Here is a 19,017-nt window from a genome sequence, read left to right as displayed (position 1 = left end):
AACAGAAGTTTTAAGAAACATTTAAGCATTTTACTTTAGGCAGACTGAATGATAAGCACGCATTATCTTTCACAGATGTTTGTCTAACCAACATTCATAATATCAAGCTAACCTACAGTGACATTGTAGATAAAAACTAACGATCCGTTGTGTTTTTGTTTTAGTGCTTTTAACTGTGAATTTAATTGTTTTCCTTCATGAACACAGCTTATTGTTGTTCATAATTTATTTTTCTCTTTTATGTACAGTGATGAAAAGGTGAATAATACTTCTCCTTTATCTCTATCAACAGGAGGGATCTTTGAAACTGTGGAAAATGAGCCTGTTAATATTGAAGAATTGGCTTTCAAGTTTGCAGTCACCAACATTAATAGAAACAGAACACTGATGCCTAATACGACATTAACCTATGACATCCAGAGAATTAACCTTTTTGATAGTTTTGAAGCCTCAAGAAGAGGTAATTATCTCAATTACTGTGTCAGTAACATATCTGTTCCATACTATGTTTCCACACCCTGATCTCTTCTTCTACTCCGGTTGTAATATGTGTAAAATTTATATTTTGAAGTTGTTTGAACTAGGAATCAAACTGGACTGGGACTTGTCATCTAGTTTCTGATGAAACACCTACATCCTGTCTGCATGCTAGAGCCCCAGATGGAAGGTGGCAGGTCTAACCAGTTTTTCTTTCCAAAAAACAGATTTGCCACCTGGAATTCTGCAGAAAATGATCACTACCTAACAAGGAGCACAGTGGGATGTCACAACCCATAATTAACACATGCACACAGATATCCATTATTCATAACAAATGATTTCTACTTTAAAGAGCAGAGACCAGTATTCTCTCAGTGCTGAAATATTAACACTTCAGTGGGTTAGAGATATGAGTGCAATTCTTCTGTTATAAACAACTGTAAGACAAGGATTGGACAAGTTCTGAATTTTTTGCTTATTCTTTTATTGTTCCCAGAGGGAAAATTATGGCCCAATTATTTGTGTCTAATTTACTTGCAGAGCAAAACAGAAAGAGGAAAAATACCATAACTTTCCTTAAGTACGTTGTATTTCTTCACCTCTAGGAGGCAATCTTGCAGTTTGCTAAAATATATTCAGGAGCCTAGTTCCTGGAATTACATGGCGTGCATGCAATCTCAAGCAAGCAAGTCCAGGAAAAGACCAATAAGTTGCCAAGGCTTTGCACATGTGCTTTGCAGTTCATAATAGCATCTGTTTCTATGAGTGTTGCAAAATGTGCTCGCAGTATGTTAAAAGATATGTTTGCTATTAAGCATATTACTTGAAAATAAACAAATTGTGTAAGAATGCTGCCTTTCAAATGTCTAAGGCACTAAATTCTCTTCATGGTACTCTAGTTTTCTAAGAAGACTGGGAAAAAAACAAAACAAAACAAAACATCAAAGATGTTTTGTCCATTTAATCCGTAGGAAGGAGATAATTACAAATATTTTTGTAAGTCTATAAGCACAAGGAATCTGTGCAGACAACAGCAATTTCTTCTTGGTATGAATTATTGATATTATTTATGCAATTTTCACATTAAAATGTGTTAGCTTTTCAGAAAGCTTTTGTATTAAACTTTGAAAGCCTGTGCATTTTATGCCATCTGCAAGACATCCATTTGTAGACTGAAAACAGAAAAGAATTGATTTTCTGTCCTATCTTATTACTGTTAGATAGCTAAATATTAATTATAAAAACCTCTGTTCATCGTGGGTGTTTAGATATTTAGAATTCAGTATTTAGTTCAATAGCAGAGATTTCCAGACTTTCAACAGAGAACTACCTTACAAAGAGAGCAATATGGCAGCTCAGTGCAAGGCTTTGTCCCAGTCTATAAAGAGCTCATCAGAAACATCTGCAGTAAATTATAAAAATGGACAAAAGTAGTTAATATTCCTTCATCTCATGTAAGTTAGCTTGCAAACACGTAGGAGAGGAAAAGAAATGAAAATACACCTACAGGAGGGATTTTCTTGCTGGAAATATTAACTGCATTTGATATAGACATAAGGATAAAGAAATCTTTGTTGATAATAATGTTTGACTGATTTGGAAAGATACTAAAATGTCAGTGACATTGTCTCTTTATTTCTCTCATTATTCAAGCATTTAGGCTTTATTGCTTCTTCTGTAAACATCAATTATGGAGCACCATAAATCATAATGCCCTTTACAGTTTATATTATTTCATTAGCTTGAAATTAAAGCAACTCACATAGATAGTATCTTGCCAGTCATGGTGGGAATCTGTAATAGTGTCTGTTGTGAATCCATGAATGTATTCCCTGACATACTGCCATGAAACTTAATTCATTCAATGTTCCCTTGGCAAGCCAATAATCAGAAAGCTCCTGGTTTCTCCAGGAAAATGCCATTCTGAGAAAAGTAATTTAGGAATCAATGTGACCTGAATTCAGTGGTGAACTAAGCTGTTTTGGTTTTTATGTGTATCAAGCTTGTTCTAGGATATAATGCTAATCAACAAAGTCATTTTCAGGAATCTTTTACAAGTGGGTTTTGGAACAAGTTTACTCATTGTCACTCCAAAATGATGGACATAGATGGAGAATGAATGATCTCAGTAAATGCTACACGAGTAACCTGCTTCTGCTGACTAAGTGCTTCTTCCTCTCTCTGCAGCATGTGATCAACTTGCTCTTGGTGTAGCTGCCCTGTTTGGACCATCCCACAGCTCCTCGGTCAGCGCTGTGCAGTCCATTTGCAATGCACTTGAAGTCCCACATATTCAGACCCGATGGAAACACCCCACAGTTGATCACAAGGATGCATTTTATATCAACCTCTACCCAGACTATGCAGCTATCAGCAGAGCAGTTTTGGATCTTGTACTATACTACAACTGGAAAATAGTGACAGTAGTATATGAAGACAGCACGGGTAAGTAGCACCAGAACACTGCAAAACAAAATACTTAAGCTAATGTATGTACATAAATAAATGCTGTGACAAAAGTGCCTGTGATAGCTCAGTTTGGAGTACTTGTAGCAAGTACAAAAGAAAAAAGATCTCATCAGGAGCAGTTAGGCTTCTGTGCCTATGGCTTTTGGAAGGCTGTTCATTTTGTCCAAACTTAAGAAGCCAGCAGGAGATAGCTCCAGAATTCTTGGCAATAAGTCACCTTTTGCTTCCTTTATATGGAACCAATACTACAGCTTCAAACTGATAAATACTGTAGTGTGGGGCTGATTGAGGATTTCCGCTGAGGATCTTAAAAAGGGTACATTTACAAAATAAAAAATTGAACTGTAGGATTTTTAACATAGAGATTATCTTCTTCTTTGGAACTGGCTCAGCAAATCCAATTGTCAGCTGCGTACCAAATGCTGAATCTGAAAGTTAAAATTTGCGTAAATATTGTCAGTTTGGGACTCTTAACTCAGATAAGGTCATTTCTTCTTTATGACAAGAAACTCCTCTTAGGAAAAGCAATAGTTAGAGCTGTCCAACAACATACCGTGGACAATGAATATCAGTTAAACATCCCTTTTTATTCATACAGCAAATAAACAGATAAATGATAATAAGGAGAGAATAACAAACCCATTCCTGGGATGAAGTAAGTGATTTCAAACTTTATCAGAGACTATGACTTTCATTTTTTTTATACATGGACACTGAGCAAGAGCACTGATGTTATAAGGCAATCCAAGCCACTCTTGTGTATCTTTAACTATCTAGGCCTTACTATTCCTGTAGCTGATACCACATTTGTACTAATAGCCAAAATAGAACAGGCAATGCCATTTCCCTCACTGGAGTGGGAAGAGATTTTAGAGCTCTATGGGTGTCCAAGTTGGTTCTACTGTATTGGCATAAAACAACCTTGGCTGGGCTGCAAAAGCATCTACATAAGGCTTTGAAGGGAATATACAAAATAAAACCAAACCAAACACATATATATTAAAGTTGAATTGCAAAAACATGTCTGAAAAATAGAACGCTGCTAAAACAAACAGACGAAAAGCCAAAAACCAAAAAACACCATAATTTTAACACTAGAAAAGTTATATTCATTTGTATACATTTGACGGCACATAAGAAGCACATCTCCTGCTGGATACCACAGGTGGATTTAAATGCCAGTATACTACTCTGCTCACCTTAGACTCATAGAATATACCAGAGTGCTGGAAGTAGAAAAGAAGGAGCAAGTCAATCTGTGTTTACCACAGAAGCTTCTTGCATCTATTCTAAGATGGTCTAGATCAGCAGGATTTCTCTTGGGCTCCTAACAGTATATGCCAAAATACTCCAAATGGGTAAACAAATGGAGATCTTTTCCAGCCTACCCCAATAGCAAATTAACATCCCAAAACACCAAGCATTGTATGCATATTCAGTTATAAAAATTGATTGATATGAAAGAGACTTAATTTGCAGGGATATTTCCAAAGTAAATTAATCATCAATCATCTTATTAACATGAAGTCAGGGAAGAATAGAGGTCAACTTTGATCAATATAAATATTTTTTTGTTTGAGTTTAAATTGGCACCATTTAGCTTAAGCTTTTTTTTAGTTCTCATCTCTCATGTTTGTTATCTTCATAGTACAAGTAGAAAAAAATCCAAAGAATTTTTTTGCTTTGAGACAAATTGTGTATGAAAAGCAGCTTCATTCCTAATTAAGCAATGAATTAGTGGCTGTAACACTGAGCTTCCAGTGATGTGTACTCAGGTTGTTACAGAGGTTGCAGATCAGCCCTGCTTCCAATTTAAGGGTTTACTTTGAAGATTGTGAAAACCCTGCTTTAGTCCTTCACACTGCAATACTGATCTAAGCCCATGTGCCATCATGACCCCCTCTGGCACAGACGCCATATACCGTGCTTGTTTGCCAAGCTGAGATTTCCCCCCATCTCCTGTAATTATACCTTTCATTACCACATACACACTTCCACCAAGAGAAATGCCATTTTTGGCAGAGCAGTGCTAAAAAATCATTTCATCTCAGTGAACTCATGCTTCCTAATGATTCCAATCACCTGTGCTTACCCTCTTTATCTCAAACAGTATTTAACATCCTGCCAGTTTTTGCAATCCAGTGGTTTTTCAGCCATAACTTTTCTTTCCAGGTGCTGATTTTGGAATGAATACAGAGACAAGTGCATGACAAATTTCTGAAAAACCTACTACTAACCTTCACAAATCTTTATTGTTTAATAAATCTTTCTCATTGACATCTGCTTTTTGTGATCAGGAAAATGAATATCTGACAATATCATACAGTTCTGAATTTTTCATGAGCAGGTTGATATATGAAGATGGGCACCTCCCAGGAGAGAACAAGTGCTATACATCTAAGAAGCTGCCTATATCAACAGAATTTATCACACCAAACAAAGAAATTTAGTGTGATACAGAGCTATGTTTCCTTGGCAGCGCAGTGTGTCTCTTACTGTAAACCCAACATTTTATTCTTCAGCATTTTATAACCATATCAGATTTGTTCCTAATTTGTCCACTGCTGACACTCAGAGTAAATTATCACATATCATATCATACATGCTTTTTAATATTGACATATTTCTGACATTCTGTAATTTATTCAAAGTTTCAACATTTATTAAATAAATGGTTGAGTGTTAGCAATCTGCTCATCAGGCTGTACAGGACTTTCAGAGATAAAAAAAATTCCATATAAATAAATCTATAAAATCTGCAACCAACAGTGCTAAAAAACTGTGCTTGGAATAGGAAGCATTTACTCATCCTGCTTCGTATCAAACACACAAATGTTAGCAAATTTCGTCTTCTATGTACCATGCTAAACAACTTTACAGTCTCTTACAAAGGGACCTACAGTACTTCAGAGCTTGTTTTTTATTCTAAAATAATAAATTTATAAATTCTTTATTTTTCCTGATTTGGGTCAATCAGATTTTTACCCTCTTGTCTCTCAGCTCTCAGTATAAGTAGAATGATAAAATACACTATAGCTGATATTTATTTCTAAATACTGTCCTTTCTGCACCATTGAAAGATAGACTTTCAGCCAAAATTATTGTTTTAGACAGCATAGAAATGGCTTCTGAGCATAGAATAAAGATAATTAATTTAAAAGAGTTAATTTATATCAAGTACAATGCCTTGCCTGTGTAAGGCAAATAATTGTTTCTGGGAGTTTTAAAACAGTCCAGCAAAACCTTGCTAAAGACAGTACTGTACATCAAGCATTGCACATCCCAGTCTTGGTTACCATAGATTATGGTTTATTTTTTTTGTAATAGATCCATTCCAATATCTCAGTTTTGTATACTAGTGTTTTGCACATTGATCTGTAACAGACACATGACTATTCCAGTTGTCAACAGCTCAAACAACAGCAATGATTGTTCAAACTTCAACACAGGTTTGTCTCTACTTCTTATCTATTCCCTCTTCCCTGAAGCAAATGATTTTAACCTACTGGAAGATGAGAAGGGTAGCCACATCAAATACCTCATCTACCGTAAGAATCTCTGACTTTTTCTATTTGTTAGCCAGCTCTCCTAGCTTTCTAAGATTCTCAGGAGCCAAATCTTTTTTTCATATCATTTCAATCTGATTGCATTGAGCAAAATTTGAATTTTTACAAAATTTGCTTTCTTTGAACTTGCATAATTCAATGAAAAGCTCATACTTGGCTAATCCTAATGGTTTCCTAATAAAAACATTTACTCTTATAGCAGTAAAACCACCTCATTAACTTTTAAGTCTGAATGAATCAACTACACAAATGTATTATTGAAAAAAAGAAAGGGGAAATGGGGAAGTGCACACTTTCTACTGACACTCTACCACAGTAGTGTATGATTATTACCACCAGCGTGTATGGTTATTTGCCTGTTGGAACACTGCATTCATGTCAGGCATGTCTGAATTCCTAAGTATATCACACACAACTTGCTACAGTTTTAGACATAATGAAATGATATGAAATATTCAAAGATTTTCACATATTTAAGCATTTTGCTTGTGTCAGAGAAGACCATTTCTCACTTTTGAATCCCTAAAAGACGGAAAAATACTGAATCCAGCAATGTTACAGTTCCCAACATTGTTTCTAAAGGAATAGAAAAAAGAATTCCAAAGTCTGGATAAGAGAGTAGAGATAACAGGACAAGAAAATTAGTGCTAAAAGTCTGGTTTCCATTCCTACAGCTTTGATTTGATGACCCAAATTGAGCCTTTTGTCTCAAAAGGACTCTCTTTGGTCACATCATTTACTTTGTAGAGGGTCAACAAATGTCTAGGATATGTTACTTGTGGCTCCTTGCTGTATTAGCTGCTACTTCCTTTTTCAGTCCTCAGAGGGAGTTGCTGAGGCTTCCTGACTATTGTAGACTGAGTGGTTGTTCTAAATAAGCAAGAGGAAAATGACTGTGATAGGAACTGTGCTATCCCAAATCTTCATCCCATATCCCCATGAGTCTGATTGTGTACTTAGCATTCAATATATGTTCCAAATAAAATACCAGTAACGTAATGTCCAGGGGGTTGGGTTTGTTGAGCAGGAAGAAGAGGAAGAGGAGAACATGGATGACTGATGGGAAGCACGAGTCCTGTGTGGCTGAAGCAGATAGTTTAATATCTTCTGCTCTTGTAGTTCAACTGCACTGGGGCTTACGAAGTTTCTGATGCTGCAAAGAGATATAACAATACTCAGTCTGAGGGTATTCCTTACATGCTGGACTCTCCTTAACCCTAAAGTAATTCTATCCTGTTAGAGTCATTATTTGATATAGTGGCTGAGACACTGCAGTCAACACTTGAATACTTGAATGTATTATACAACCAAGTTATAGCTTTACAGGCAGATTACATAAACTCCTACTTGTTAGTCAGTGTTGGAAGGATGCACTCTATGCCCATAATAATGAGTTCAAATTGTTTCATATTTACACAGGCTGGCTTCCAGCCAGGCTCTAATCTCACAATGTGCGCAGTAATTTACATCTGAATACTTATAATACTTAATATTCTGTATTGATTGTTGATACTTGAAGACCTGAAAGAACAAACTCAGCACTGCAGGCAGAAAGAAAGATTATTTTTTCAAAAAGCTTTGCCAGAAAATTGAGTGAAAGCCAACAACAGAGGCCAACAGCCAACATAGCAATATGTAGCAACTTGCTAACATCAGAAGAAATCGGGATGCTTTGTTTTGCCTTCTATGTGCCAGTGGATCAATGAACCAAGGATAAATATACAAGATAAATATATAACCACCTTCAGCAGGAGAACAATGAGTTTTTTTCATATCTGTCATTTGTTTGATTTTTATTTAAGAAGTGCTCCTTTCTCATATTGTCTTTCCCTCTCTGCATATTAAGACAGCCTTTTACTTTCACACAGCAGGAGATCACAAGTTTTTTGTGGGAAAATTAAGTTCATGGGTAATGAGAAAGCGACTGTAATCACACACCTCAAAGAACTTGTAACTATCTTACTTTGTTTTTGGAGGCAGTACAAATTACATAGGAGTGCTGAATTAGTTAGTAGAATTGCACTGTGTTTAAATACTTGGACATATCCTCAACTGGTTGAGCTTCACTGACTTCAAATAAGCCCTGTAGATTTGTATCAGCTGAAGACAGCATTAGGAATCACATTCTTGTGTTTACAGATATAGAACTGGATCTCAAAATATTTCAATGCTTTCTAAGTTCTCAGATTTGCTGAGTGAACTTAAGCAAGTCATTTAATTTCACTATGCTCTTGAGCTTTTTGTCTCTGAATTGATGATAAGGAAAAATTAAAGTTCCCCTCTCTGGGATATTGCATTATATGCTGAAATGAGGACAATGAAAGCCTTATGGATGCCTATTAAGAATGATCATTGCTAAGTGCCACTTAAGCTAACCGTTGCTTTTAAGTGAGCAACAGTGGAGATGCTGGACATTGAATGGTCTTCGTCCTCTGTTTGTCCTCATCTACAAATACTTACTATTAGGCAGGAAAGTTAGTAAGGGGATTTTCTTAATTCTGTGTTCTTGTTCTTTAATACTGAGGTACTAATTGCTGCCAGCTACTACTACTATTTTCTTTTTGCAACATACAGTATCGAAATTGAATCAATGCAAACATATACTATAGTCAACAAATTCAAAACATATTTCAGAGTATTCTGACATTGAAGCAAAGTATAATCATGAAAAGGAAAAACTGTATCAATCAGGAGGTTGGCAAATATGAAGATAGCAGCTTAGAAACATGAAATGTTAGGACTGATAAAAGGCAAATTCCAATTGACAATAAATAGTTATTGCACAAAAAGATTGCTTGTCTAATTGTGTATCATTTTTCAGGTCTAATTCGCCTGCAAGAGCTCATCAAAGCCCCTTCTAGATACAACATTAAAATCAAAATCCGCCAGTTGCCCTCTGGGAATAAGGATGCCAGGCCTTTACTCAAGGAGATGAAGAAAGGCAAGGAGTTCTACGTGATATTTGATTGCTCACATGAAACTGCAGCAGAAATCCTTAAGCAGGTATGTAGAATGGGGTGAAAATGCATGACATTAAATTTGCATCCTGAAAGATGTCAACCTCAATACTTAATACAAGGGACAGAAGGCACTATGGAATTTGCAGCAATTTCAGCATTCAATGGGGTTTCAGGACCTCACAGAGCCAGAAGAATGAGCAGCAGTATTGATGTAGATGTTGCCGTTCATTGCGGGGGGTTGCACTGGATGACCTTTAAGGATCCCTTCCAACTCACATGATTTTATGATACTGAGATGTCTGAAAATAAGTTTGTAAATATCCATCAGAAGAAAATATTCATTTTTCTTTAGGACTTCAGGTTCTGTTTAAGTAGGAAGATTGCTGCATCTGTTTTAGATTATTTTAATTTGATTGAGACACTTTGTATGTCTTCTCCCACAAAAAAAAAGAAAGAGCCCTATTTTGGGGCGCTTAAGAGTGGCTCTCATTGAGGTGTTGCCTCCACGGAGGCTGCCCATCAGATTCAGTTCTGACTGTAGTAACAATGGGGCATTAATCTACTGCAGAAAATAGCATATCTCTGCATTCACATCCTGTAACAAAGCAAAATGTGGTCTGCTGGCATTATCTCATTACATTTTATACTCTGGGACAGCAAGAAGATAGGATGGAGACATTATCAGAGAAAGAAACTGTACCTTAAACATGAAGAGAGGCTATTGTTCAAGGGTTGGCATGATCCTGACCTACGTGTGAGAGCTGGACAGTCACACAAGGCAAGGACAGATGCCACAAAGCCTGATGGTAATGGGCTGGGACGTTACCAGGGGCACACAAAGAGTGGTGCAAATTAGAATTTGCTGTTGTCACTTACTATACATTTCTAGACAATTAAAGTCTAAAGCACAGTCTCCTGCAAGTCAGTGACCTATATTCAATAATCTCAAGCAAGCAGCACATTGGGAACAATGTTTTCCTTGGATTTTTGGATTGGTTTTTGGTGCTATTACTGTCAGTCAGTTTAGTGGGAAATGCTGATTCCAAGAGGAAAGGTTCCACTGATCTAAAGGGACAAAGATGGGCTGTCCTGTAAAGTTGAAACTCTGATGCTCCCAACCTGGAATATTTTGCTGGAATATTTAAGTTATGTAGAGCAACATTTCTAATCAAATAGGTAAGTCCAAATACTGGATGTAATAGTCAGTGGAACCCAAAACCATCTTGTCCATACAGCAGACCCTTGATCCTGTCAATACAGACTTGCAGGATGGTGTCCTAAATGAGCTGGGGTACACAAGTTCCAATGAACTGAGAGGGCTGGCTTTATTGCTATTGGAAAAGTGGACCTGTACTATATCTTAGAGTTTTCTCATGCAAGCTATATATTTACAGTAGGTCCAGATGCAGGTGTGGTGTTGGGAAAGCGGGGAAAGAACTGCTGTTCCACCTGCAAGCAGCAGTATGTGGGGAAGGGTGGGCAGGAGAGCTTCTGTGCCCTCACCCCAATTGGCAGAGGGCTATCCAAATGGATTACAACCTGACATTAGGAACAAGCTGCTCCAAAATGAGATCTGTGGGGGAAGGGTTAAACTGACAGCATGAATTTTCAAGGCTCTGCAAGAAGATAGTGCAGATGTTTGGCATGCTGCAGGAGGCACAAGAACTTCAAATGCGCCAGTCTGAGTGTAAAAAAAAAGGAAAATACAATAACCTTCACGTCAAAAGAAGAAGAGGAAGTGCTAAAAGATGCACTAAGACAGGGCAAAGTGGCAAAATGGTTTGTGTGGGAAATGGATCACCAGAAACAATAGATATGCTGCAGATTCAGATAATGCTTTCCAATGCCTTGAGAGCTCAGAGAGGGATAGTGGATGGCTATGTGGAAGAAAACAAGAAAATTAAGAGAGGTACACCTGGGGGTCAGAGCTGTGGGAACAGAGGCATCATAAATATAGTCTAGAAATAAAGGGAAAATAGCTTTTGTATGAGACATTTCTGTGGCTGTATCTAGCTGCTGGTAGCTGTAACTCAGATGCTGAAGTTCCTCACTGTCAAAAGCAGCTGTGAAATATGGAGATATGGAGGGCTCCAAGTTTGTGTGGCTCATCTGACTGTAGGTCAGCCACTTGGATTACCATGATTCATGTTCTCATCACTGCATACAGTGATGAGTACAGTTTTACATTGAATGAGAACATGATATTGAAGAGAATAGTATTACAATTATTTTAAGATAATTGTTTAATATTAGTAATAAAAACAAAAAGTATTTATACATATCATCATTAAATTACATAAGATTTCTGATTGGATATAAATCAGAGCCAACAGTCACCTAAAGCTGGCCCCAAAGAAACTATTTTTTGTTGACTACTGCATTTACATTTACAACAACGTAATTGAAACTTGGTTGCCCACACAGGAGAAGATAAATAAAGGAGGTGGAAATGTGCAGTAGGTTGGAGTGGGAATGGTATTTCACAGATTAAAATTGTAGCACAGTCATACAAACATGTGCCCCCTATCTCTTATGCTTGGTTCCTTGTATGCTGCTCACTGACCAAGCCTGCCTGGGTTCCTCCCAGAGCTTTGTGGAAGGGTCTTTATCTCCTTTCTTCACAGAATCATAGAATCACAAGGTTAGAAAGGACCTACAAGATCATCTAGTCCAACTGTCCTCCCATTACCATTCCTTACCACAAACCACTAAACCATATCTTGTAGCTCCTTATCCAGATACCTCTTGAACACTGCCAGGAATGGTGACTCCACCACCTCCCTGGGCAGCCATTCCAGTGCCTGACCACTCTCTGAGAGAAAAAGGTTTTACTTATGTTTGATCTAAACCTCTTCTGGTACAACTTGTGGCCATTTCCTTGCATCCTATTTGTTGCCTAGGAGAAGAGGCCAAACCACTCCTCATCACGACCTCCCTTCAGGAAGCTACTAAACAATCCCAGCTCCCTGAGCCACTCCTCATAAGACTTGTGCTCCAAACCCCTCACCAATTTCATTGCCCTTCTCTGGACATGTTCTGGGGCCTCAATGTCTTTCTTGTAGTGAGGGGCCCAAAACTGAAGACAATACTCAAGGTGTGATCTCACCAGTGCTGAGTACAGGGGGATGATTACCTCTCTGCTCCTGAACTCCATCTTTTTTGGACACTCCACATCCAGGCAGCCAGCATCCCTCACCTCTTCCAAGCCTTGCCTCAGCACCAAGGACTCTCCAAGCAAGGGCTGCTTACAATAACAGTGGGGGGCACTGGCTAAGGCATGGCTTGTCTGCTGGGAAGAGAGGGCAAGGAAAGTCCAAAAGTTCTTGCTGGGACTGGAGAATCAATGCATTTTAAATGGTGCACTGAAAATGTCAGTATATGGAGCTGTGTTTGTGAACGTGAAGCTGTCCATACTTGATAGATTACCAGGTGTAGAACACAAGGAGTTGACCTCTTTGCTTTCCACCTTAGAGTGTTTGTTTACAAATGAGCAGAAAAGACAGATTCCTTCTCTTAAATGGGACAATCTTTCGCTTATTTACAGCTTCAAATAAAACAGCATTGAGCCACACTTCTTCCCTGTGCAAAATAACAGGAGAATCAATAACCTAATTTAAACAAAATACAAAGCCTACATGCATCTGAATAACCTATTCCCTAAACGTCTGCATTTTCACTTCTCTCTTACACGCTACAGAGAGCCCAGTCTTTCACATTCCCCAGCCAGTTTAATGAAACCTGGCCCTCCCATCATTGGCATCTGGAAGGAGTAAGCAGAAATTGTGATTATTAATTGCTGCTTTTTCCAGTAGTTGCTGTGATTTTTCTCTCCATATTCCCTCATGAGAAATGGTAACCACGTGACTGGTGCATGGTGACTAAAGGAGTTTCATGGCTCTGTTTGCCTTTACCATGCAGCCAAATAACTATCCAAGCCATTGGATCAAAGTGACCCATAGGCATCAGGGTATCTGAAATTACTTGATCCAGATGTTACACCTGCAGTTTTCAAGTGAGATGATGGAATAAGATGCAGCTGATCTGGACTCTCATGATCTACTTGAAAACATTTTCTGCTGGAGCTTTAAAATTCATAAAGACTGAACAAATCCTCTGACAAGCAACAAAACCTAGTATGGACTCATAGGATGGCTTGGGTTCAAAGAAACCTTGAAGATCTTCTAGTTCCATTCAGTTGCTGAAAGCAAGAGCTAAGTGCAGTTGAGGCTTCTAAGGAACAAAACTGTGTTCTCGAAAGGTCCAGCATAAGGTCTGTAGGAACCAACTTGATAAACTTCAGCAGTGCCTGCCTTATCCTGTTCCATTGATGCCTAGCATGTCTTGCCTTTCCAAGCCACGACAACATCCCTGAGAGTGTGAGGTAAGAGGGTACACTCCAAAAATGCCTGAAATCAACAGAACTGGGTATTTTACGTGAGGAATTTAGAATCACTTTCTTAGGAAAAAAACATGGTGCTTGCAACACTTACATGAAATATTTTATGGACAGAGGTTTAGTTTCTGTCTAGACTAGGAAGTAACCTGCACAAGTCAGTTAAATCTAGATACTGCAAATAGCAATCTGCTTAATGTACATATCTTCTGAAATGTTTTTAATACCTACTACTGCACTTACTATATTTTATTTGATTTTGCCTTTTTATATGAGGAACTCAGTTCAAGAGGTTAAGCTGTTACTGTTAACTTTCAATTTACTCTTCTAATACACCGGTACTTGGCATAGATATTCCTGATAGGCAAACTCATCTCTCTTAAATTGCACTGCTACTAGCCTAAAATTATCTACTCCTTCTTCCGCAGTTTAAAATAATTTCATGAAATGTAAAGCATATTTGATCAGGCTTAGGACATTCATAAATCATTTTATAAAGATTTCAATGTATGCTTTCACCTTATGACAGACAAAGAGCAAAATAACTAATTTGGTTCTTACAGGAGTACAAAAAATAGTATAGTAATAAATATGATAATATAGAGAACATACAACTCTAGTTCTTGAGTGTGATCCTTCCAGTAGGCTGGCAGGGAGGGTGAAAGTGGCAGTCTGATGAGAAAAGGCAACATCATCTCTGTTCTCACTGCTGCTGGAGGAACACACTTGACAGATCTTCCCAGATATCCCTATACCATGGGGTGAGAAGCAATCATCGCATCTCACTGGTTCTCCTCTCTCTCACACCATAGTTGTGCGTTCCTGAGAAATCAACTTGTGGCTCATTCTCATGTTGAAGAAACTTTATACCATTTCAAGCTGGACCACTGCTGTTACTAAGTGGGACATGAGTTACACGGAAAGTTTCCAGTGAGCTGTCATGCCCAGTTTAAAACTACCCATATTAAATCCAGGGAAGCACTGCAAAGAGAATACAAACCTTTTATGCTGAATACTTAAGAGACCATGAGGCACAAGGTCTTTTATTCATTATGGCATATATTGCTGATCCTAGAAAACAGTGGTGGCGCTAATTAATTGGATAATGAAACACATTCATTTAATGTTCATTAAATTGAATAATAGCATGAGTGAGAAAAATGCAAAGTGAAAATGAGTGAAGTATCTGATGCAGTTTCCGCTAATACTCTTTGCCATCAGTCTGATTTCAGCCTGCCTCTAAGACTAAGACCAACTCTAAATGAGGAAATAATTATGGTTGTTTTTGTTTGTTTGTTTATTTGTTTGTTTTTTAACAAGATGAATAATCAAGTTAGGGCTGAGATACAATGCAAGCCAAGAACAAGACATCCAAAGAGATTTACAGACGTAAGAGATCATGGAATCATAGAATTATAGGAGCTGGAATGGGCCTCTAGAGACCATCAAGTCCAACATCAGCACCCCTGATGAATCTGAATCTGCTGAAGCAGATTCCCTACAGCAGGTCACACATGAAACCGCCCAGGAAGGTCCTGAATATCTCAAGAGAAGGAGATTCCCCCACCCCTCTGGCAGTCTGTTCCAGTGCTCTGGAACCCTCACAGTAAATAATCTTTCCTATATTTTCAGATGAAACTTTACGTGTTTCACTTTGAACCCATTGCCCTTTGTTCTATCTTTGGACATCACCCAGAGATAGCCTGGTCCCATCCAAGCTGCAGATATTTTCAATCCAGTCTCTCTCCACTTACCATATATATTTTGACCACTGATACTTGTTCAGATTCACATTGCATTTCATGAATCACAGCTAAAAACACAGGTTTACTAAATGTAAGCATAAAACTTTGATTTGAAATGGGTAATTAGAGATGGAAGTCAATTATATTTGCCACAATAACCTATATCTGGGGTCGTCTGAAAAAAAGATTTTATACAGGGCTGTGTGGGAAGGAGACCTACAAGGATAATACAGAGCATTTTATCATGGTTCTGCTAGTTTGCATTCATCTAAGTTCCACAATAAGTAAAAGCTGCTATTATTTAAACAAGACTATTTAAATAGATACATAATTATTTATATAATTGCATGTAAATTATTTAAACAAGAGAATGCAATGAAATCTTGTTCTAATTTCTTATGGGCAACTACATATGCATAAACAAAACTTTCTGTTTTCCTCTCTCTCTCCTGTACTATTCTGCTTACTTTCTGTACTGGGGAGGCTCAGTAGGAAGAGCCTACACAGCTGCTTTGCCAGGTTCTTCAGAGGTGTCTCAACTTGTAAGGGATCTTTGCTCCCATCATACCTTTTTTCTTGTCTGTCTCATGGTAGTTCCTGGAAGCTGCTGTCCCCATATCTGCTATGTTGCAGATGGCAGAAAATGAGCCCTTTTCTGCTGAGAGCACACAAGTGCAACTCTCCTAATTACACTGATGGGAGCATCCAAGTCATTAAGTTGATGCTTTGGGGTCCTCAGGACAGTAACTAACATCCCTCCTGCTTTTTCTTACACTCCACTTACCTTCATCTCCTGTTTTCCTAATACCATCCTTCAGAATGAACTCTCTATATGGTCATAAAATCTGTCCATTCACTGGGAATTATACTTAACCATTATGTTACCCTTAAAAGAGAAAAAGGTTATTATTGCAGAGTCTCTCAGAACCATGAATAAAGCACCTTATTTAGGTCAATCTTCAAATCTAATTCACAAATCATAACAAAGGCCAAGGGGTATGTACCTGTTAATTAATTACCATTGCTAAAGAGTGTCAGGGGTGGGGGAATGTTAGGGGAGGACACAACTGGTGCAGTCTGTTCTTGTGAACAGCGCTAAGTGAGAGAGCTTAGCATCAGATCTAGGCCCAACCTGAGACAGATCAGGCATCAACAATTATTCCTTAAAAAGAAAAGGACATTATTACTGTGTGTGTGCCACTTGCAAGCTCCCTTCCATCTGTCTGTAGCTTCACATCTTAATTGAGTGTCATGGTTTTGTAATTTTAACCATGACATTGAGTCATTGCTAATAGATAAATTATAAAAGTGATGCATCAGTTGAGCTTTTCTGAGAGGCTGTAATACTTTTCTTGGAAGAACTTCAGCAAGCTTCTCTCATGGCACCCTTGAAGCCAGGTTATTGCCAAATAGAGGGCACTATTCCACTGCTAGCCATTATAGAATGATTAAAGTTGGAAATGACCACTAAGGACCTAGTCCAATCATCACCCATCCCCACCACGCTTACTAACCATGTCTCTCACTGTCACATTCACATGGCTCTTGAACACCTCCATTGTGTCTCATGTATGACAGATAGTATTGTTGGTCAAATCCCATTTTTTACATGTAATTGTCCTTGTTTGTCAGGGGTTCTGATTAGTTTTCAGCTGTAGTTCTGTAGTATGACTTTTGAAATCATTATTATTCACAGGCATGTGTGTGCTCTGCCCCCTCCTTAGTTTATAGCACTTTATTTGGGAATCAATATTCTCAAAAAAAAAAAAAAAAAAAAAAGAAGAAGAAGAAAATTTTTAATCAAAAATGTGTTCAGGAGGCAAATGCACCTGTCTCTCAGGCCTTTGTATGTGTGAGGAAAATAATAATTGGCTACCATGGATTAGCTAGCTGTACACCCAGGAGCTGTGTATCTGCAGCTGCACAAAGTAATTCTTCCCAAACACACAGGCTATACACTTGGTGATTATTCAAGCTAATCTATTTTTCTAGTTAAAGTTACATACAAAGATGTTATACTACTTAGTGTTGTCCTGATCCTCTATCGTCTTACTATTTCTATGCAGAAAAATTGGAGTTTATACCTTTTATTACCGAAATGCAATATCAGACTTCATATCTCAAGCTAAGAATTAAAACTTTAATGAATAAACAATTTAAATCTGGGCATTTGTAACCGTCCTCTGCATTTATTGGTATAATCTTATTGTCATAATAACGTAGCATCATTAAGCAACTGTGAGATTCAGGACCAAGTAAATCTAGGCATCCAGAGGTGTACCTGTGTTCAAGCCACCTTTGAATCACTATTACTAGAAGTTGCTCTATGTTCCATATGAAACCCTTGAATTATTTCAGTAAGCTTCGAACTAAAAAGAAACACATATCACAGAAACAGAGCTGGTTCAGGGAGCAGAATTCAGTCCAGCCATGCCCCTGCCTGCAGCAGGGGGTTGGAGTTCAGTGATCTTTAAGGACCCTTCCAAACAAAGTCATTCTCTGATTCTATAAGTCAGTTGAGAAAAACAGCATACAGAGGTGTTCACTGATGCCATCATATATAATTTTATGTGCATGAAAAGGGAAGGAACATCTGTCTCCAGGGTTGCTAGGCTGCTGACTTTTCCAGGTAATAAAACAACTCTATGAAATGTAATAGAAGAGAATTGATAAAATAAGAATTAAAAAAAAAGACAGTTTTAATGAATAAATTCAGTTGAGTGTTTCAGTAAAATACTTGCCTTCTGGTTTGATTTTTAGTGGCTGGAAATTGATTGATTGTTTGTGATTAACTCTAAGCTGTTCTTATTACCTTCTGCAGCTTAGAAAGTCTGGATTCTTCCCTTTCTTTATATGAGGAATTTCCATGCACAATCAAACAGGCTCCTACTATGAAAGAATTTTGGCAAGCCACACCAGATCATTTTCCCCTGTCTTTCAAGTAACTATCCAGGCACCGCTAAAAGCATTCTAAAATACTATTAATAGCACACGCTTACTTTACTGTGATCCAGACTGAATAACATTTAACCTTTCCCTGTATTTCTGTCAGGATGATGAATTTTCCACTGGTTTTCTACCTCACAGCTATTCCTCCACTTCACATGGTCCCAAAGAGGGCAGTATGTTTGCGTCACAGTAGCAGTGTGCATGGATATGGCAATAAGTGTAAGTGATGCCAGGCTGGAACTGCAGAGCATCCTGTAACACACACTGGGGGTGGCCTCATGTAAGCATTTTCAGCAGTTTTTGGACAATGGCTGTAGGAAAACCACATCTGTCCAGAGGTTTGTATCTGGCCCCACTGCTATAAACTGTCTGCTAATAAAATTTCTTTTAGGATTTCTAAACTTCAAACTAAAGAATTTCACCTGGTTTCATTCCAGATTAAGCCACGCTTTTTA

At 37.9% G+C, this 19,017-nt stretch overlaps 1 protein-coding gene across 6 annotated transcripts in view; it reads left to right on the top strand.

The window, feature by feature from the left end:
* GRIK1 (glutamate ionotropic receptor kainate type subunit 1) overlaps positions 1-19,017 on the top strand; it is a 155,806-nt gene that overhangs the window by 80,875 nt on the left and 55,914 nt on the right. For all 6 annotated transcript variants that reach the window (XR_004309438.1, XM_015881129.2, XM_032448614.1 and 3 more), the window contains exons 2-4: positions 293-460; positions 2,668-2,925; positions 9,337-9,518. Coding sequence is in view for 5 of the 6 variants with exons in the window: in XM_015881129.2 (XP_015736615.1) it covers positions 293-460; positions 2,668-2,925; positions 9,337-9,518 (608 nt within the window). In the remaining variant the exon portion in view is untranslated. The remainder of the gene's footprint in view (positions 1-292; positions 461-2,667; positions 2,926-9,336; positions 9,519-19,017) is intronic.

Source organism: Coturnix japonica, chromosome 1 (assembly GCF_001577835.2).
Source record: "Coturnix japonica isolate 7356 chromosome 1, Coturnix japonica 2.1, whole genome shotgun sequence".
Lineage (NCBI taxonomy): Eukaryota > Metazoa > Chordata > Aves > Galliformes > Phasianidae > Coturnix > Coturnix japonica.
This window is presented reverse-complemented; position numbering and strand designations above follow the sequence as displayed.